This window comes from Euprymna scolopes, chromosome 38, assembly GCF_053919585.1.
Source record: "Euprymna scolopes isolate OS-2025 chromosome 38, ASM5391958v1, whole genome shotgun sequence".
Classification (NCBI taxonomy): Eukaryota; Metazoa; Mollusca; class Cephalopoda; order Sepiida; family Sepiolidae; genus Euprymna; species Euprymna scolopes.
This window is the reverse complement of record NC_136519.1, coordinates 33,952,890-33,975,689: the sequence shown is the minus strand read 5'-3', so window position 1 is coordinate 33,975,689 and position 22,800 is coordinate 33,952,890. Positions and strand designations below refer to the sequence as shown.

The following is a 22,800-nucleotide window of genomic DNA, read 5'->3' as shown; positions in this document are numbered from 1 at the left end:
GGCTGCTTTCCAGCTGACTACAATATGGTTGTTTTCAAGTCCAACGTAAACAAGTTCTTGATGAGCCGATCCACTTAAGTTAACAAATTTACCGAATTTCCATTACTTACGATTACTATATTGTCCAATTGACTACAGTATACTCTTTAACTCTTATCCTAGAGTGGTCTCTGGGCCTTGATAAGTAGTGATGCCTATAAAAAAAAAAAAAGAAAAAATGGTTCAGTCTTCATTGTAGGCGAGTGAAACATACAATTGCAAATTATTTAGAAACCTCTATCCAATCATGACTGATTGAACAAGAGCCGCTACCCCCATGAAGTAAAAAAAAAAAAAAAAGGGGTTCCGCTCGAAATGCCGTCCAAATACCAGAGTTTGACAGAAGACAGAAACATTTCCGAGTTCAACAAGATACACCTGAAGAAGATCGGAGGTTACATTAACCGAAACATTGTGAAAATCATTCAATGAAATAAGAACAGTAGTCTGATGAATCCAAATAATACGTACATCAAACGGTACGTAAAGAAAATCAGTGTACGTTGGACATAATGTTGTGCATGTAATCACGACAATAAAGACAACAATCCAAATAATGTAATCATTTAATTTGATGTAGGTTTTTGTTGAGACCTTATATAAATCTATATTATATATCCTTTTAGTCTCTCTGCCTGTTCATTTTACTTCGTGGTGCTACCGGAAGATATTGGCTTCTGGAGACGAAATGCACCTAACATTGATGCTTTTTTTTTGTTTTTGGACTTCCTTTTGCAAAACTTAATTTTGTTCTGCAAAACCAAAAACAACAACCCACCTTTTCCTTTTTTTTTTTTTTTTTTTTTTTTTTTTTTTACAAAGGAGTCCCCACTTATCAAGGCCTAGAGGCCACTCGAGGATAAGGGTTAATGAGTGTATCATGGTTAAGGGGAAGATGTAGTCATCTTTTGCAGTGGCTTCCTATGCCCTCTTTCTCTTTCTACTTGCCCCCACTTCCTGACAGGTTTCTTAACTTAAAATGTACCATTCTACTTCAGAAACTATTGGGCCAATCTGACTGAAATTTTGCATGGACCTCTGTTATGATTAGGTGCAGCAAACTAAGTATTATGGTATCTGTTTGGTGTATAGTTATGGATTAATTGAGAGTAGTATTTAATGCAAAAGTAAACGCAAATTTAACCATATTCAACCATCAGTTTGGCATAAAGCACCCATTTTAGTCCAGTTGGCTAAAAAATCTAGTATTTAATATTTTTTTTTTTGTTCTTTATCTTGGAATTAAAAAAAAAAAAAGGCAGCAGGCAACTTGATTAAAATGTTGGAATTTATTTAAAAAAAAAAAAAAAAAAAGAATGATAATAATGAAAATAACAACATATTTCAGACTATTTTGCTTATTTTGCTTATTTTGGTTGCTATCATTTTTATATTTTCATTGTTCTACTCCTCAGTTTTAACAAGTTACTATTTGTCAAGGTCAAAAGCCACTCAAGGATAAATATAGCTGAATTGCCAGCTAAATGGAAAACATGAGAGGATTGAAACTGATCAATAGCATGGACAAAGTTTGATTACAAATCGAGGCCGTTTATAATCAAGTATTTGTTTATATTCGATTTGAAGATTGCCATGTTATAATCTGCATGGAAGCAATCGGGTGATAATGTGTTCCATGGATAGTTTTTTCCAAAGAAACTGTTTATGGAAATTCTGCCTCACACTAAGTACACAGAGGAATGGAAAATTCATTTTAGTTGTGGTAAAAAGAGGAGTTCTTTAAGAGACTGGTGAATTAGAGACTTTCTTTATTCTAGATGTTTCTCCTGGAAACATGGCCAACTGGCTACAGACATTCGTTAAACAATATTGAGACTGAATTCTACCGAAAAGTTTGAGTTCAATCCCAGGTAAAGGTACTGAAATAATTGAAATATCTGAATTATAGAATGAGACAAATAAGACTGAAAAATGAGAGCAAGTAAAACAAAGTTTCTTGAAAAAATGGCAGATGAGAAAGAGCAATAGTTTGAAATGTGTAAATAAATATAAAAACCATTAATTCCTCATCTCAGAAATATTGTCGAAATAATACAAGCACGTTTCTCGTATTTGATGTTTATCTGTATATGTGTAGATTCCGTTTCAATTTCATACTACTGGCTATGACCATAAAATGCATCTGATAGTGAGTCCCCAATTTTGGGAGCATGGAGTTACAACTCCCAAATGGTAATACCTGTCATGTTTCATTTGGGAGTTAAATAGAAACTTTTTTGCAACCTATTTATTTCTGCATAGCATACCTTTTCCTGCCTCCACAGGGTACAAAACCGACTTTGAAATTTGGTGGGCGATGTTCTGTTCTCCTCTTTGCTGTCTCTTTCTCCTAGAAGAGATGTTGCGACCCTATCTTTGCTTTATCATTATTTTTATGGCAGGTGCTCGACTGAGCTTCCCTATATGGTTCCACTCCCTGTAAGTCATTCGCAGCAAACTCGACTAGCTACAAAAATTATCAACAATTTTCCTTACTGTGCCTAAGTCTAAGCAAAAATTTCATGAGTAGAACTCTTTTTCTTAGAACTGCTTGTCTATGGAACACAATACCAAGGAGCTGCTTCCCGATTGACTATGACATGGTTGCTTTTAAGTTCAATGTGAACAGTTTCTTGATGAGCCATCCTCTAGAATAAATTAACATCAAATTTCCACCATCATTGTACCCATTAACCCTTATCCTTGAGTGACCTCTGAGCCTTGATAAGTGGTGAGTATATGGTTAAAAAAAGAAGAAATTAATCTGTGATGTAATTGTGTACAAAATGTATAAGTTGTAGCATAAAGTTACATAATAACTGTTAATCGAAAAACAAACTTTTCAATTTAAAAGCAAATCTTATCCATCCTCTGCAAGTAAATTTTTTTTTACGATTTCGAACCTTTTTGAATTCCGTGGTCAATTTGAAACCATTACTGATCATGGAATTGGTCCTTATTTATCCAAATTCTCTGTATTCATTTATGCATGAAAATATTATTGGGAACTTTCAGCTGATTGTTGTATGGAAATCTGCCTTCTCAGAACAGATCAAGAAAAACTTTTATAGAGCCGTAGTGGAGACGGCGATGCTTTTATGCTTCACCAACATGGACTCTCAGTAAAAAACTTGAAAGTAAGTTAGATGGAACTTAGACTAGAATGCACCAGGCAGTGTTCCTATTTACAATGCCTCCCCACGGGACAGAGTTAGACACCAGGGTCGTTTTTTAACGTGGAGAAAAGGAACAAAAATAAAAATTGTCTCAGTCGTGAAGAATTTCTCCTCCACTGAAAGAGAACAAGAAATTGAAGTGCAGCATCTGAAGAACAGATACTACACTTTGATCTTGTCCCGAAGGCAGTGTTACTTAAACTGGAAAACACCCCAAACATTTTCCGTCTGTATTGTCGGTTGTCCAGGATCTGTTCAGTAATAAGAGAACTTAATGTAACATGCGGTCACAGCCGAGATTGAACTCACTACACGAGTTTGTAGTGTAATTCAAATCTTGTCTGTAGCTGAATACTTGATGCTTCGCCAGAGCAATCAAGGGTATTTTTTATTGTGACGCCATCACTAGATAGGTTGCCTACCATGGCTTAAGAGAGGCCCATCTACCCTCGAGAGAAGAATAGACAGTGCCAGTTTCCCAACCTGGTATTTTACCTCGCAGTACATACAGCACCTCGCCTTCCCAAATAGTCACCCGTCTGGTACTGGCTAGGCTCAACGTTGCTTAACTTCGGTGATCTGGCGAGAACCAGTGGGTCAATGTGATTGTGCCATGTATATATATATATATATATATATATATATATATATATAGTAAAAGAGTGCTCAATACTGTTGTAGAGCAAATACATATATATTTTTTATTACCGTTTTATCTGCTTAGGTACACGTTTCAATTACCAAATCGTATCAACAATCCATAACTTCATCAGACTTTACAGAAATAATTATTTCTGTAAAGTCTGTAGTTTTGGATCATTGATACGATTTGATAATCGAAACATGTGTAACTAAGCAGATTAAATAGTAATGTGTATATATATATATATATATATATATATATAGGTCTCTATCTTCCATGAAAGATGGAAACTTGTGGAGGGAAAGAGTCAATTTGGTCCGGACAACCCACCCAATACGACGACATACTATGATTATTGGGAAAGATTTGAGCCCTATGTGGTGGATAAAATAGCAACTTCAATTCTTTGCAATAGATATTTTGCTTCAGCATTATAAAAATAGTAAATAATCAATGACAGCATAAACTATCACTGAGTACTGCATCAAGATGTAGGGGAGAGTACTACTGCTTTCATTAGATTGCTCCACTTATCTTTGATTTTCATCTTCTGCTGAGTGTTTGGCAAGGGGGCATTAAGTATCTTTTTTGCCATGACTTGATAGGGGATTGAACCTCAGTCACCTGGCCCATTAATAAAGACACTAACCGTTGTGATAAATGAGGCATAATCTAAAAGTGGTTAATATGCTGTAGTCCAAACCAAACACAGTTAATATGAAGTCAATTATTTTCTTGTAAATTTTTAAATATGTTTGTAATAATTTTAATTTTCATACCATTTAATTTTTTTTTTTTTTTTGTCTTTTTATTTTTATTTTACGACTTTGAAGAATGAATAATAAAATTTTTGTTAAAAACTCTTTGCCAAGGTACTACAACTTTTTATCACCTATTCTACCACCTATTGCTGTGGACTAGCTATTTTATTTTTTATTTATTTTTTATTTTTATTCTTTTATTTTATTTTTTTATTTTTTTGTTTATTTTTTTTTAATAAGTAGTGGGTAGTTATATAAGTAATTTTTTTTAACTTTTTTTTTTTTTTTGTTTCTCTTAATTGGCAACTTAACAGGGGGTTTCTTGGCGTGACTAGAAATCCCTATTATTTATCTGTACAAATTCTACTAATCCAGCCTGAAAATATATACCATATTTTTGTATGTATAACTAGCTATACCTACCTGGTGTTGCCTGGGAATGCAACGAGTCGTTTTAGTTTTTAATTTTTATTTATTTGCACATTTTTTAAAAACTTACAAAGAAATAAATTGTACTGTAGTCTTGAATTAAAATATGAATTCTTCTCCTTGCTGATTTTGATTATTTTTAAGAAGTAACTTTTAGCTCAGTATATTGCTGATATCATCATCATAAGATGCTATTGTTGGCATTGGTGTACCCAATATTTTTGTAGTCAAAATTCTATCTAGAAAGACAGTGAATTCTTATGGGAGGGACCACGAGAAGGTTGCTAAATCCTAAGTAAAAGTGATTTTTGTGGAATGAACTGGATTTGAACTTGGAACACCCAGGTTATCAGTCTGTATTTTTAACTATTTGACGACTGTCACCTCCCGGTATATTGCTAATAACATGTCACAGCAATAAATAATTAAAATTGGCTAATCAGAAGCAACATTTGATTTAAAGGCTATTTGACTTTGAAAATCTAGAATTTATGTTCAATGCAACTTAATTATAATATAGTCTTGTGTTTCATAAGTAAAAACAAAAAATAAAACTGAAATCAATGACATTCTGGCATATAATGGTACCTTGTAAAAAGTGGACCATAGTATTAACAGAAACCGCAATGTTGTACATCTATTTCACTGAAATATGAACTTGTCATATTAAATGAAATAAATGAACCTTATTTCAGTTTCAATTTGGTCAGGTCAGTATTTGAACCAGGCTCAGTTGCTTGAGATACAAAAACGAAAATAAAATGTTGGCAATCTTCTGTCAAATAAGACAATGACATTCTGCATCTAGTCTGGTGCACTGCAGCATCAGCTGCGACTATAAAATTCAAAGCTGGAATTGGCTCTCCGAATGCAAGCCTGGGTGGGTGATAAGCAGACCAAGGCTTGCCCTATTACCAGAGTTCTCTTCCTGGCATAGCCTAGTGGGGTATGCTCTTCTCTTCCCTGCAACTTTTTTCTCAGAGAAGAGACGTTGCGAGCCTGTCTCTGCTTTATCGTTATTTTCATGGCAAGTGTGCGTCTGAGCTCCAATCTATGACCCCCCCCCCACTCGATAAACATTCATGAGAAACACTCATCTTGCTGAAAACACTATCAATGATTTCCCCCACTCTTTATCTGTGCCTAAACCTAAATGTAGATTTCATGAACAAAGTTTCTTTCTTGGAACTGCACGCCTGTGGAACATTCTTCTGTTTGGCTGCTTTCCAGCTGACTACAATATGGTTGCCTTCAAGTCCAACATAAACAAGTTCTTGATGAGCCGTTCTCCTTAAGTAATCCACTTTATCAAATTTAAACTATTAATGATTACTATGATAGTGTCCCTTTGACTACTGTACACTCTTTAACCCTTGTCCTCGAGTGGCTCCTGGGCTTTGATAAGTGGTGATGCCTATGTAAAAAAAAAAAAAGAAAAAAAAGTCTGACCGAAAAGCAAACCAATATGGACGGCGCCAGCACAGCTGCAGGAAAGATTTTGCGGTGCTTCACTATCTTTCTATCGAGACTCCAAACCAGATTTTTTGTCAAGGTTTACTCCCTTAGCCTTTGCCTTTCCCAAGGCATCCACAAGGCATTGGTGCTATAATTGCCAATAGCTGGTGAAAATTTGAAAATATTTCCAATTTTGATGGAAATAATGGAGATCCTCATTATACTTATGGTTGTATCAAAAAAAATTTAAGAAGTAATCTTATTAATAACTAGCAGCTGTGCCACGTTGGCACACACAACGCTTTGTCAAACACAAAATCGAGTACATTCAACATCAAGTACACTCAACATCATCTTACCATCAACGCTTACCCTGTGAACTCTGAGTATGGGAAATTCCCAAATGCACAAAACAAAATCACTGAAAAAACAAAAATACCCTGAGGATAATAAGTAAACGTTAGATAAAATGATGGTTAAAATTATTACGAACTTGTCAGGATTCGAACCTGGAATCTTCTGATCCGTAGTCAGACGCATTATCCATTGCACCACAAGTCCTGTCTGTATGCTGAAAGATGTTAACGCGACTGTATACAGATAGTGCTAAATTCTGTTGACATGGGCAGGTAACTTTTTCAACAATTGCACAAAACGGCCCAAAAACCCTGATTTCGGGTTTTTTTGTGTGACTCAGCGTTGTTTGTTACGAACCATATTAGATAAGGACAATCTAGGGACTCACACCTTTCAATTCGGTGCATCTGTTCAAAAGTTTTATTGTGTGTATATACACACACACACACACACACACACACAAATAAACATTTAGAATTTTATTAATAGTATAGATAATTTTCTCTTAAAGAAAGATTTATTTTTACACCAGTGTCAGTGGGGACTTCTGCAGTTATTGCTTGTCGTTTAGTTGTTTTTCTTCAGATGATTGGTGGAATGGATCGTTTCTCGCAGCATGTCTCAATATCAGTGGTATAGGGGGTAATGCTTTTGCCTATTGTAGGTGGCAGGAGATATCTCCTCTCTAAATGTCCCGTCTATAAGAAACTAGTCTATCATCAATGAAAACAATTGTGGTTTCAAATCTAATTTTCAAGGAAACCTAAGGATTAGACGAAGCCATTTGAAGATGTTGATAATTTTCCAGTTTGACATGATTTTATTAATTCTCTATCAATACAAAGGGAGTTCCGAAAAGTGATGCCTCCTATTTTTTTTTCTGCCTGAATGGATCAGTTGCATTATGATTTAGTCATTCATGGTGTGAAAGCTTCACCTTTCTGTTGCAAATATTGACAGTGTGAGACGTTAAGAAAGTAACCCCTGTTGTGGATGTGCGTCAGAAGCAGATGTGTCATTGAATTCCTGGTAAATTGAGAATGGTGGTGACTATGTAGGAAAAAAGAATTCTGAAGCTCAAAAGGTCACTCATTTTAGTGATACTACTCCCATCTTCATAGCCCTTCCACTTTTTGAGTAAAATAAATAGGGGGCTTTGGAACGACTTTCCATAAAGTAAGAAAATAAAGTAAAGACAGAGTGAGAAATCTCAATAGAAATTAAAATCCAAACAAATGAACACATATCTGAGGAAATGGCAGAAACACTAGAGGAAGACCTCCAATCTCTAGTGGAATGGGGGATAAAAATGTATGGTCACATTCAATGCTGCTAAGACAAAGCTGATTTCCTTCAATAATTACAAGAAACCTTCTCTACCGTCAATAGCAATGGCCAAAAAACACATTACATGAAAATACTTCTTTTAAACTCCTTGGCCTAACGTTCACAGGGAACATGAGCTGGAACAGATACATTGAGAGCATTGCCAAGGCTGCTGTGAAGATGGTGGGCTCTCTCTGCCGTGCTGAAAAGGTACTTACACCTGAAAGTATTCTGTACCTCTAAAGGCCACCATTCACTCATGTATGGAGTATTTTTGTCACATTTGGACTGGTGCATCTGCTACTAGTCTCTCATTCCTGGACAGGATTCAGAAGAGAGTTGTCAACCTGAAATGTCATCTAAACTTCAGCCTCTGTCCCATCAACGAAATGTTGCATCCCTCTGCCTGTTCTACAAGTATTTTTATGGTGAATGCTCTGATGAACTACAAGCACTTGTAACTCCTCAACATAAATACCCCCGACAAACCCGACAAGCAGCTAAATCCCACCACTTCACAGTAGAGATCCCTAGGTGTACGAAAGCCTTCTACTCCAATAGTTTCTTTTTCAGAACGTCTAGACTTTGGAACTCCCTTCCAGGATTCTGTTTTCCCAACTGTACTGACATGCAGAAGTTCAAGTGTAATGTGAACAGACATCTTGCTGCTAATCTCCCTTCATAATATCCCTGCAACTTATGTCCCTGATATTATCCCCCTACATCAAAGTGGCACTGTGCCTTGTTTGGGGTGAAAATTGAATATTAAAAAAAAAAAAAAAATCTTGTGAATACTTGAAATTAAAAAAAAAAAAAAAAAAATCCTTAATAATTCCAGACGTTTTCTGCTGGTGCCATTTTTTTTTTAATTTGTATCCTAGATTTCTGTTATCGATTTACAGAAAGTTGAGTGCAGTTTTAATTTCATATTATTTTTTTGTTCTTATTTTGAAGTAAACTTCATTAAAAGAAAAAAAAAAAAATATATATATATATATACTAGCAAAAGTACCCGTTGTTGACTGGGTTCAAAAAGTCTACAGAAAATTAACTCTGATTTATGAAAGTATGATAGGTTATGAAAAGGAAGGGTTGTAAAGAGATAGGTTCGAATTTTGGGGTATCAAAACCAAAGCAAAATATGATGAAAGTAAAAATAAAATAGATAAACCCCATAATTTATTATACCATACCTGTTCACACTGAAACACTTATCACAATATTCTATGGATCTATATTAAAAAACCTTGTTAAACTTTGTGACATATTTCCATTCTATGGAGGTCAGGCATGAACGAACACCCCATAATTTTATTGTACCATATTTCTTCAAACTGAAACATAATTATCAAAGTATACTTACACAGATAGATATGAAAAGTTTTTATTAAAGTTTGTTCCTATTTCCATTCTATGGAGGCCAGGTGCGAACGCAGACCCCACAATTTTATTATACCATCCCTATTTAAGTTAAAACATACTTATCAAAGTATTATTATGTACATCTATATCAAAAACACTTGTAAACGTTTTTTTTTTAAATTTTTATTTCCATACTTTATGGACCAGGCGTGTACGCAGACCCCACAATTTTAATGAATCATCATTATGCCAGATCAAACATACCCATTCCAGTGTCTCGATACATCTTCAATCATTATATGTGATCAGTTTTCTATAATAGTCAACCATATAGGAGCCTATTCATGACCAGACACACACACAGTCGTTCAGCTTTATATATATATATATATATATAGTTGAACATCAAAAACGACATTATTTTTGCACAAATATAATATATAGTGTCTGTAGGTATTTAATAATTATTATAGTCAATAATTATGTCAGCCCCTTTAAGAAACTCATTTCTTAGCATTGAGCAGTTACAGTTGAAATAAAGTCGACCAACTTAGCTCTTATGTGCAGGTCATCATATAATGATTAAATCATTCTGACAGCCGTTAAAAAACATTTTAAAAAAATAAATGTTTAAATTCAACAGCATTTCTTGCGGTTAACGGTAGCCGAATAGATTGGTTCCTTGCTAATGAAGCCAAAGATGACTTCTGTCGCTGGGGTCGGATCTATCGACTGGTGTTAATTGTGACACCCTGCACTGATGATTCCCCAAAGAATGAAACACTAGTGTCTGTCGGTATATAATAATTAATATATATATATAATCATTTTTTTTTAACAGTTTTAAGCAATTTTGTGAGTAAATTGTATCTATTATAAGGTTGATTTTGATCTTGATAGTTCGATATTATAAAACATGGCCAATCAAAAAATAGTGTCTCGTTTTGTAATAAAATCTGATTTTCTTAGTTAAAAATAAATGACTTGATCAGTGTGTTTTTGGAATGACATCTTTGTTTCATGATAAAGATGTCTATATTTTTTTTTTAAGTCAAATTCTAAATAAGAACTATTTTTTTTTTTCATAAGCTGAGTCCAAAAAAAAAAAATAATAATTAAAAATTTATACTTATTTATGAAACTATGCTCCCCTCACCTCACTCCTCTTCTTTTTTTTTCTTTTTTTTTAACTTCAATTTTTGTTAAAAAATTTCTTCTATAAATATAAAAGCGAAAATGTATGTATGTATGTATGTATGTTCGCTTTTTGTCTATGTCTGTAAAAGGCTTTTTTCCAAGAAGCGATCGATCGGTTCAAAACTTTTAAAAACTTTTTATATCACGTCTAAATCATAATATCTATGAGTTAACAATGGAGGTCGCCTGTCTATTTAATTTGCTCGACTTTGAAAAGATAAATATTCAACATTTTTTGTTCACTGCATGTGGATTAGGCTTTTTTGTATAATAAAAGCGACACTAATTCTGACGGTATTTTTCCGATCGCCAGAAATGTCTGAAAGCAATCAGCTTTGATCAATGTGGAGTTTTTCCTTATATCAGACAATTGCTATTCAATTTGGACAATCCCCTTTTTATGGGGAGCTGGTTTCCTCCCAACATCTTGGGGAAACAAAAAGAAAAAAAATTAAAAAAGCGTTTCCGCAGTAAATAAAATGCTACCCACAGTCAAAATTGACCTCATTAAGTAATTAAAAACAGGCACCTGCTAATTCTAAATTCTTAAATAAATTCAAATGTGTTTCGTGGTGGCCCACTGGTTAACGTCGCACGTTTTGTTTTTTTTTTTTTTCACACTTTAATTACCAACTTTGCCTCAAGGGTTCGGGTTCGATTCTTCATACTTACCAACCAAAATTTTTAAATCTTATTTTAACTCCCCCTCCCACCCGACACAAACACCAGGGTGTTTTTATTTACCCAAAACCACACACACCTCCAAACACCCAGGCAACACCGGGTACCTCCAACTATTATATTATAATCCGGACAATAAGTCGTGCATATATTTAGCAGGGCAAAAGAGACTACTCTACACGATGAAAAATTGATTATAAGTAAGGTTAGTGTCTTTAGTCATTAAGAAAAAGGATTTGCATAAATGAATGAAAATAGGTTTATAGCAATTTACTGTAGAACTATTTAGATTTGTAACTAACTGAAGTGCCCTTCGATGTGGAGGTTTTCAAAATTTCTGGATCCAGAAGTCGAACTTTGAAAATCCCCAAGATAAATTTGATGTTTTTGAGTTCAGTCTTTTTATTAATACTTATTTTAATATCAAATTAAGTAAAATAAATGAAAAATATTTATTTATCTCCCTCACTCTTGATTTGTCCTAAAAATCACGGTCCGGTTTTTAGACTGAATTTGATCAAAGCCATGCCAGGAAGCATGTTAATCTCATTCATCCCATCTGCCTGGTTTATACAATTTGTAATTTTTATATCTACATTGAATGAGAAAAGTAAACATGGGCATTTCTTTTTGTTGTTTTTATATATATATACTAGCCTGGGTGCCCGGCATTGCCCAGGTGTTTGTAGGTATGTGGTGAGCAAAAAAAAAAAAAAAATGTTAGTATGCAGGCAGACAGATTCGAACCCATGATGCGAAGATGGAAAAGAAATTGAAAGAAAATTGCCCATTCTTACCTCTACTCATGACGCAACAGGAATTTCGGAATGTTAAAATTAGGCAAAATCAATCCAACCGATACGATGACTTGCAAAAATTGCTCGCAAAAACTCGACCCCTCCTTATAGAAAACTGCCAGTTGAGGTTGAAGGAATTAATGTTTTTGGTCAGTTTTTTTATATTTGTCATTCGAGACATCGAGCTTCAAAATGATACCAATCTCGTAAAAATCCATCGCCTCTGTCGAAGGTTTTACATACATTTAAACAGACAGGTGAGATGTATATTATAAAAGATATATATTATTTTATTCAAAGTAAGTAAACAAAATTACCATAGGTCGCTACAATAAATCTACTGTTTCAGTCTATATGATTAAATAATATTAAAGATTAAATCACTGACCTCGAGTAAGGCCAGAGGTTTATTGTCACCAGATGTCTTTTTAGACTGAAACAGTAGATTTATTGTAGCGACTTATGATAATTTTGTTTACCTAAATTGAATAAAATGATATCCTGCTTTTTTTCATTGAGCACTATTAATAACCTCATTGAAATTCAATCGTTTTTTTAACTAATTATTTTTAACCTGGAATATATATATATATATATATATATATATATATATATATATATATATATATATATATATAATTAAAAGTGACCTTGTCTGTCTGTTTGTCTGACCACACTACTCTTTCAATTTTTGGTCCAAAGACTCAAAACTTAACATATGGGTTATATTTGGATATGTGGAACAAATTCAATTTGGATTTTAGCTGGAAAAAAAGCTGATAAGGGGGTCAAAATCAAAAACTTGCAACTTGGCATGCATGTTGACTTGATGTGTATCCTCTACACATACATATATGGTATACTCACATTAACACACTGATTTTCACTTGGCCACCGAAGTTAAGCAATGTTGAGCCTGGTCATTATCAGATGAGTGGACAATTTGGGAATACTAAGCGCTGTATGTAGGGAGATGTTAACACCTTCCTACAAGAGTTGCAAAACTTTAAAATTGTCAACTTCTTTAATGGGTATATACTTGCAACTTTGGACCGCTTGTGAATTTCATAGTCCCGTGGAACTTCCTCCTTCAGAGGAAACTAGTTAAACCCACATTAGGGTTAATGCCGCAGTTACATTTTTTTATTTTCTACGCATGCGCAAATATATATTAATACATTTAACTGCATTAATTTGTAAAGTTTTGATATGCATGTATCCTTAGGTCAGATGGTAACTAATACTGTTAGAGAGTTATATGTTCTGATTTTTTATTCGAGCTGATGGCACCTAAGTCATATATTTTTTAACTTTTGAAATCACTACTATATATTGGGTACAATATAATAATAATAATATAGAATTAGCTCTATAACAATAAATACAAAATCTACATGAATTTAAATATCATATTTAAACACATTTTATGACTGGGCAATGCTGGGTAGCCTTTAGTTATATATATATAATGCTCTTATTTATAACAAACATCAATGTATATTTACTTATAAATAAATATAAATTCCTCCCATCACTCTAGCCAGTGAATAAAAAAAAATGCCCCCTTTTCTAACCAATGGACAAAACCAGTTCAAGTGGTGAGGGGAAATGAGAAAGCAAATAGCCTTAAATAAATTCAAGGAGAAAACGTCCATTCGGTATCAATAATCAACAGTGTTTTTGTTTTCTTTAGGTCATCAAAAATTACTGTGCACTTCTGATTTTATTATATGAATATTTTAGTAATATAGCTGCATAAATAGTGAGTAAAAATGCTAGTAATTTTTTTAGGGAAGATGCACAGACATATACACACACATTTCTGTTAGTAAAAGAAAACCTATATTTGGATAGTCAAAATCTGTATTGGTCAGTTATATATTTTCAGGTTTTCTACTAACTTTTCCTTTAAAAAAAAGAAAAAGAAATTGTTCATTGGTTGTTTCAAGGTAATACCTACAAAAGGCCTAGCAAGCATGCAGTTAGGTTCTAGGATTAATATGAACGTGTAGGAACCAAAATAACAAAAAATGATTAATGCTAAAATTCATGAAAGTTGGAAAAAATAAATTACACGCTTTTAGATGCAGATAAAGAATTTTTTCTTTTTTATTAACTTTGCATTTAAATCCCTCGTCAGAGAAAGTTATGTTAATCTTTAAAAAAAAAAACGAAAAAAAAATAACAGCAATACTTAATTCTGTCTCTGACAAAGGATTTTAAAATTAATTTTAAAAAAAAATTCTTTTTTATTTGCATCTGTTTTAAAATATTTTGTGTGTTTATTCTATTTTTTCATTTCTTTCAAGATGCTTCTACTGGCTGACACATTTTCAACTATATACATAATGTGTGTGCATTTAATAGTGAGAGCGTGCATGTTTGCATTAATCCATGATTAAGCGTTAACATAATTATGTTCCTTTAACTGCCAACAAAGTTGTCTCCCTTTAATAGTTAAGATTTTAAAATCCAACCGGTTTGGTCCTGGATATGACCTTAAACTATATCTGATACTGAGGCCCTAGCTTGCGGGCTTTGGGGAGTCTGGAGCCACCCTTTAATCGTCATTGCTCCCAGGTCCACTCTGACCCCGAAGTGGTAGTACCTGTTAGAGTCCCAACTATGGGTTAAATAGAAACCGACTTGAAAAAAACAAATATATTCTATTAAAAAAAATTTCTTCAAAATAACTGGATTTGGCATTAAATAACCTGAAAAGGGTTGATATGCCATAAAAAACAAAACCAACCAACCAATCAACCGGTTTAATAAGACTGCAGAAAATAAATTAAAAATAAGCAAATGAGAATTAGTTATAAATACAAAGAAGTAAGATCAAAGATTAAAAAAATAAAACAAATAATATTGACTATAATAAACACAAGTTCTATATTGCTAAGTGTAGAAATTTCAAATCTCTGTGCAATTTGTTTAGTTTGCATGCGGGTCTCAAAGTCACACACGAGTCTGACAAAGGGATATTTCACCAAACTATAACAATATAGATCCTCCACTTGATGCAACTAAGAACGCAATCCATATAAAATACTATATGGCAATTAAGCTACACAGAATCTTATGTATTTCATCCTTGTGAGGATTTGTCAGGCTAATGCATTAGTCTGACAAATCCTCACAAGGATGAAATGCGGAAAATTCTGTGTAGCTTAATTGATATATATATATATATATATATATATATATATATATATACTAGCATTTCAGCCTGGCGTTGCCCGGGTGTTTGGAGGTGTATGTTGAGCAAAAAAAAAAACAAAAAAAAACGGTAAATTTTTTTAACTTATTATGACCCCTTAACATTTATTGTTTTGGGCTCAAATCAAGTTATTAAGTTAAATCCATGTCCAAGGAACCTATATCTAAAATTTCAAATGTTTAGACACAAAACTGTCGGAGGAGTTTGGTAGAGTTCTCAAAGGTCAAATCGTTGGACTTTGACCCCTTAACAGCCAAATTTCTGGCCGAAAACGGATTACAAAGATTTTCACAAATCTCAGTACCCTGTATATCAAATTTCGAGTCTGTAGACTTAAAATTGATAGTTATTGCGTAGGAAAATGTACACAGACATTCACTTTTATATATATATATATATATATATATATATATATATATATATATATATAGTATTTTTTATTTATTTATTATTTTTAAAACAATAATCTACGTACACGCGTGTTTCGAGGTCATTACCTCTCGTCAGCGTAGTTCAACTGTTTCTAGGGATCGAACCTCAGACCATGTTTACCACAGTCCGGTAATAGTAGATATATATTTTCAAAACTTACTACCTAGCTCTAATTATGTATCAAGCATTGTCAAAGTAAATACTAAGAATATTTGCATAAAATTTTATGTAAATCCATAAAATATGTATCTAGGATGAATAATTTTTCGGTCCCCCACACAGAGAATTGAACAAGCTTCAGGAAAATATCACTTTTACAATTGATTTTTGATGGTTGATGGAATGAGAGCATTCTACCCTCGTGAAGTAAAGAAAGGGTTCTGTTAGGAATTCTGTCCAAATTCCTGAGTTTGACAAGATACATTTGAAGAAGGTTGGAGATTATATGGACCGAAATGATGTGAAAATGACACTCAGATGAGAATGGTAGTCCGAAGAATCTAAGTAATGTGAAAAGAGAATACATTTGTTTTATTTATTTGAAGAATATGTATCTGACAACGACAATTATTTTTACGGGAGAAGAAAGATTCCCTTTTTTTTTTTTTTTTCTTATTAGTATTTAAAATTATTTCATGAAACAAAAGCATAGAATTTTACACCATGAATAAATATTTCCAAATATTAAAATCATGCCTTAAACGTTTTTACTAAAATGTAATCAATTATTAATTAATTCCCGAAATGTTATGTCATAAGAACTAACCATAAAAAGTATATGATGATTATGCCTATTACCAAATCATAAACTTTAGATGCATAAATACTAGGCCTCTTATAGGTATTGCCTTGAGTCGTTTCCATTTGTCTGGTGTGTTTATTTCTATTATTAACATCACTATAATCGACTGAAATGTTAATTTTTTTTTTTTAATTTTATTTAATACCACATTTATTTATTGTGTTTATTTTTATGGACTAACAGTTTTTGTTCTAATTTCGGCATGTCAAATTCTAGAGTCCCACGAGGTCCAAAGGAGCCTGTCTTGGCATAAGTGCCACGTTCCTACAATTATTACTGAAATCATTTAATTTAAATTATTGCAGAATAGTTTTTGTTTTGTTTTTTTACGAGAGGGGGGAGGGAGCGTTCCAAAAGTAATGCGTCCTATTTTTTTTATTTCGCCTGGATGGCTCAGAGTAGGATTGCAAATTGCACTGTTATGATGACTGAGCTTGTGTATTCATGACCTGGACATTTCATCTTTCTGTTGCAGATATTGACAGTGTGAAACTAAGAAAGCAACCTCTGGCATGGACATGCGTTAGAAGCAGAAATGCGTGATAAAATTTCTGGCAAAAGTGCATTGAAGAATGGTGGTGGTTATGTAAAAAAAATAAATTCTGGAGCACAGAAAGTCACTCGTTTTAATGATACCACTGCCGTCTTCATAGCTCTTAAATTTTTGAAGTTAAAAAATATATATATATATACATAAATTTTAACTTAACTTATATATATATATATATATATATATATATATATATATATATATATATATATATATATATATATATAAGGATGCTTTACTTTTAGAATGACTCTCATATGACAAAGCGTGCTCTGGACGTCCATGCACAGCTATTGTTCATCATTGGCAAAAGTTGTGAGCCTATCTCTGCTTTATCGTTATTTTCATAGCAAGTGCTCATTTGAGCTCTAATCTATGGTCCCCCTTGTCTAGCTGAAACCACTATTAATAATTGCCCGCACCATTTATCTGTGCCTAAACCTAAACGTAGATTCCATGAACAAAGCTTCTTTCTTAGAACTGCACGCCTGTGAAACTCTCTTCCATTTCCAGCTGATTACAATTTGGTAGTCTTCAAGTTCAATGTAAACAAATTCTTGATGACCCATACCATTAAGTAATCCAATTTACCAAATTTCCACTACTAATGATTACTATTATATTATCCCATTGACTACTGTACACTCATTAACCCTCATCCTTGAGTGGCCTCTGGGCCTTGATTAGTGGTGACTCCTATGGATATTAAAAAAAAAAAAATTAATTATGGAGCACAAAGGGTTGCTTGTTTTAATGGTATAATTCTTGGTAGCTCTTCATCATTTTGAGTTAAAAGAAGGAGAAAAAATAGGAGGCTTTACTTTTGGAACAACCCTCATGATTTAGAAACATGAAAAAAAAATGGATATAACGAGCAATGATCAATCAATCTCGTTCTCTGAAAAGTTTCCACATGAAGAATTGTAAATCCCTCTTCAGATTTCAAAATATAACTGCCTGTGACTTATTTGATAATAAAGATGGGGTAATAGTCAGCTAACATACTTCCTAACTTCTGGCATGGCTGCTACTGAAAGCAGTGACAAGGCAAATTAGTTCCTTCACTTTTATTGTTCTTCAATATTTCTATTGTGAAGCGATTTATTGAAATAAAATATACGGACATTACTGGAAAATATATAATAAAAATGAAAAAAATTATTTAGGTAAAATTAAAACAATTAGTCTTTATTTACACTTGTAATAATAAAATTAAAAAATAAAACTTTGTTTAAAATTTTATAAGAAATGTGTTCATGAAATTATAAAAAAAAAATTTTTTTATTTTTATTTTTTTTTTTTTAATTTTTGTAAGTTATTATTTGAATTTATATAATAAATACGTTTATGAAAGTATAAAAATAATATTTAAATCAAAATAAAATTTTAAACATTATTTTAAAAAAGTATACCCAATACATATATTTCCAAAATAGTTTGAAAACATTTAAAAAATATTTTCAATAATTTTTTAAAAAGAAAAATCATAAATATAAAAAAATAGAATAATGCAGCATATGTCATTAAAGGACCATTTTAAGTCTTGCACAGAAATTAAAATGTTTATGAATGGCACCTCATGTGTTAATGTGTCAAGACAGACTCCTTATAAATGACTGCAAGAAATTGGGCCATTTAATCGAATCCCAGGGAAGAAACCACTTGTTAGTTCGAAGAATACTGTATATCTGAAATAATAATTAAGATGAGTCGTAGAGGTAACGAGAACATCTAGATATTTATATTTTATATAATTGTGAATTTCTCTTTGGCTATTTTTCTATATTCTTTCATAACACAAAACACATCCTAAAATGTACCTTAGTTCGTGGATTGAGTTATGTTGGGAGGAGAATCTGTTTTGTTCTAATTAGCTATTCTTTATAATTAACCGAATAAGTCATCCCCTATTTTTATTTTTTTATTAGATAATAGCAGACTGCCTGGCATTGTCCGGTCATAATATACGCTTAAATATGGTGTTTAAATTTATGCAGGTTTCGTATTTATTATTATAGATCCAATTCTCTATCGATTATTATATCATACCTAATATATATAGTACTGATTTAAAAAAAAAAAAAAAAAAAAAAAAATGACTTCAATGCCATCGACTAGAATTGAAACCAAAACTTTTAGCACTTAGTTACGCTTATGGAGGTTGAAGGTTCAATTCTCAGTGTGGGTGATATTAAGAATACAATTGCGAATGAAGATTTCTACTCCGTCATGGCTGATGGAATGAGAACATGCTACCTCCGTGGATTAAATAAAAGGGTTCCATTCAAAATTCCATGCAGATTCCTAAGTTTGACAAGAAATACCTGAAGATGGTCATAGGTTACATTGATTGAAACGTTGTGAAAACTCAAGATGAGAAACATAGTCTAAATAATACAAATTATCAATCCTCATCTCCAAAAATTCACAAGCACAAATTTAAATCAGGATTTCTACTTTACTGAGCGAGAACAGAAAAGATGAAGCGTATAACACAAGTACCTCAGGTTTATTCTGTGTATTTCAAGGGAAGTAACTCAAGTAAAGGGGGGATAATTCAGCATTATTCGCCTGTTTGTCTTAGGACTTTTTACATTAGAATTTTGGGAAAAGATTAATCTGTTGTAATGTACTGAAAAGAAAGGAACTATATTGAACATAAAAATGTGGTAACATTGAAAAAAATAAGACAATGTCTTCATAAAGTTTTTTTTTATTTTATTTATTTTTATTTTTTTCAAATTTTAAACAGCTAAATTTTATATGTTAAGTTGTAAAGTCTTGAATATAAAACAAACTATTTGCCTCTACCACAACATGAACATTGATTTCATTAACAATTATGAAATAATACATCATGTCCCCATGTGTTGAATAGGAAAATGATCTTCAGATATGGAGATTGCTGTGAATATTCAATAAGTAATCCCAGACCCAATAGCAGCCTACTCGGAGGGCATGTATGAGATATGACCTAGTCAGATTGTATAGCATGAAATGCATGCAGATGCCTGTTAAGTGTTAGCTTACTGAGTGTTGGCCATTATAAAAGCTAACTGATTGACTCTGTTCAGTGGAGACTGTTAGCAGTGATTACTGACCCACTTAGTGTCGATCACAAATATAATCCAGCTTTAAGACTTTGCTTCAAAGAAACTTGTTGTTCCAAATCCTTTTTGTTTTATGACAAGAAGGCATCCAATCTCCAGCAGCTGGGAATGGAAGACATTAAACCGTGCAGTAAGTAGTACATAAATACAGCACGATTAATTTTTTTTATTGAAGTCTGAAATAATTGACTACATTTAAGCAAAATATAAATGTGTTTTAGACGTTTACTTTCTTTGAGGTTCAAACTCTTAGCATAATTGTACTTGTTTTGCCATTCATCCTGGAGCAGTTGGGCTTATTCCATCCAAAGAATTTGCTGCATCTCGAATGAATGCTAACAAGGTGTGAAGATCTATTGCAGCAATAGATACAAAAGTTAACCAATTACGGTTCTAGTAGCAAACTCTATAGAGGTTGAAGGCTCTGGATCGGTTTGGTATCATGCTTTGCTTTTCTGAGCCAGGTTTTTAGCTGACCTCTGCATCATTTTTTCCGACCCTGAGAAGGGGTTCGTTCAATGACTTTGTGGATGAAATCATTTGAGAGACAGCGAAGAATGTGACCTAACTTGCAAAGATGTTTGGGCATATACATAATAACAAATATTCTCTAGTCGTTAACGTTTTGAGGCTTTACATTATGCCCTTCCCCCATCTTGAAGTGTAAAAATGATAAAGAAATTTTAAAAAAATGATGTTTATTAAAGCATTTATAATTGGAGTCTCTGAAAGTAAATCCACTTGTATTAATTTAGATTTTTATTTTTTATTTTATTTTGTTTTATTTTAATTTTTTTTATTTTTTTTTTTTTTAGATTTCATTTTTAGAATTTTTTTTTAGTTTAACTATGAAAATAAATTTTCAATTCAATGACTAAATTCATGAATAATCTTACCATGATTTTTATTTTTATTTTATTTAGTTTTTGTTTTTTATTTTTTATTTTTATTTTATGTATGTTTCTTTATTTTTATTTCTTTATTTTTTAAAATATTTTTTTAAATTTATTTTAAAAAATTTTTTTATTTTTAATTTGTTTAATTTATTTATTGTCATAAATGTATGCACACAGAAGAGTTTAAGTTTTGAATGATTTTATTTTTTTATTTTTTTTTCTGTAGGGTACAAGAAGTTACGCAGAGTTGAAGATCGCAAGAAACAAGAGCAACAAAAAAGACAACCAGCTGGCGGCCGTTTTGATGTTCAAGCCATTATGGATCGTGCCATTGAAGTCCGGAGGAAGGCTCTTGAAGCCAGCGACAGTGAGGAAGAAGCATTTTCTGATGAGAATGAGTGGGATTCGGAATAATCGTCATCAAGTTCCCTGTTTTTTGGTTATCAGTGCTTTGAAGTTTGGATCCTGACTCCAAAATGTCAGGATCGACCAAATTCCATATCTCTTGGATACCAATTAGTTATGGACTCAATCTGGCTATTACCTTCTTTTGGTTCTTTGATACGACAGAGACACTGTCGGAAATTTATCTGCTCCTTTTGATTTAAGAGTACAAATTAACCCCCCTTTTTTTTTCTTTTTTTTTTTTTTGGTAAACTTTAATTCAAATCAAAAGTTACTTTCTGTTTGCCAGTTTAGTGACTTGAAAATCACTTTCGAATTTCGAATTATCGTAAGAGTAAAAAATAGATGTCGGGTATTGATAATGACTGATTGTGATATTTTTGGACTTGAATTAACGTTTAGTTGAATTACTCAATTATTGTGGTTCATTTGTGCTTATAAATCAAAGGAAGACATTAATTATATCAGGTGCCACTATTGTATCAAAGAACCCTTTTTTTTTCTCTCTCTCTCTCTCCCACCTCTCGTCTCTCACGCCTATGTCTTGGGGTTGTTGAGGATGCGACAGATGTGAGACAACTTCGTCTTGTGACCCACGATAGCAAACAATCGTCTCACGGATTATTTACCCCCTGCCAGTCTGTCGATTGTACAGTAACTAAGAAAATGTCTAACACGTGAAAAACATCTTTGCACTTGGTATTTTGGAAAAAAAAAAAAAAAAAAAACTAAAAAAAAAAATGAAAAGGAAACATTTAAGAAATATTAAGAACAAGAAACGTATTTAAGAAAATTATAAATAAAATAACTAAACGAATATAACTATGAAAATTATACAAAAAAAAATGCAAAAAAATATTTCTTTATATTAAGGACGAAAATTCAACTAAAATGTAGTTACTTTGCTTCGTACAATCGGACATCATTGTGTTTTTCTTCATTATTTAATATACAATGATGTGTGATTGTAAATACTTTTATTATTATTATTATTTCTTTTCTCCTTCCCCCACATATTTTAGCTTTTAACAAAAAAGAAAGAAAAAAAATTTGAAATGTTATAAAATAAATCTGAGAGTGAGACATATTTTGTCATCCCCCTTAAAATCATGTAAGTACAGAAATAATCAGTTAAAAGAAAGAAGGAAAAAAAATTTTTTTT

General features: G+C 32.4%; 1 protein-coding gene across 5 annotated transcripts in view; it reads left to right on the top strand.

The window, feature by feature from the left end:
* LOC145263129 (uncharacterized) overlaps positions 1-22,451 on the top strand; it is a 340,479-nt gene extending 318,028 nt beyond the window's left edge. For all 5 annotated transcript variants that reach the window (XM_080120072.1, XM_080120075.1, XM_080120074.1 and 2 more), the window contains one exon: positions 21,460-22,451. In XM_080120072.1, coding sequence (XP_079976198.1) covers positions 21,460-21,647 — 188 coding nt within the window. In that variant the 3' untranslated portion in view covers positions 21,648-22,451. The remainder of the gene's footprint in view (positions 1-21,459) is intronic.
* The last annotated feature ends 349 nt before the right edge of the window (positions 22,452-22,800 follow it).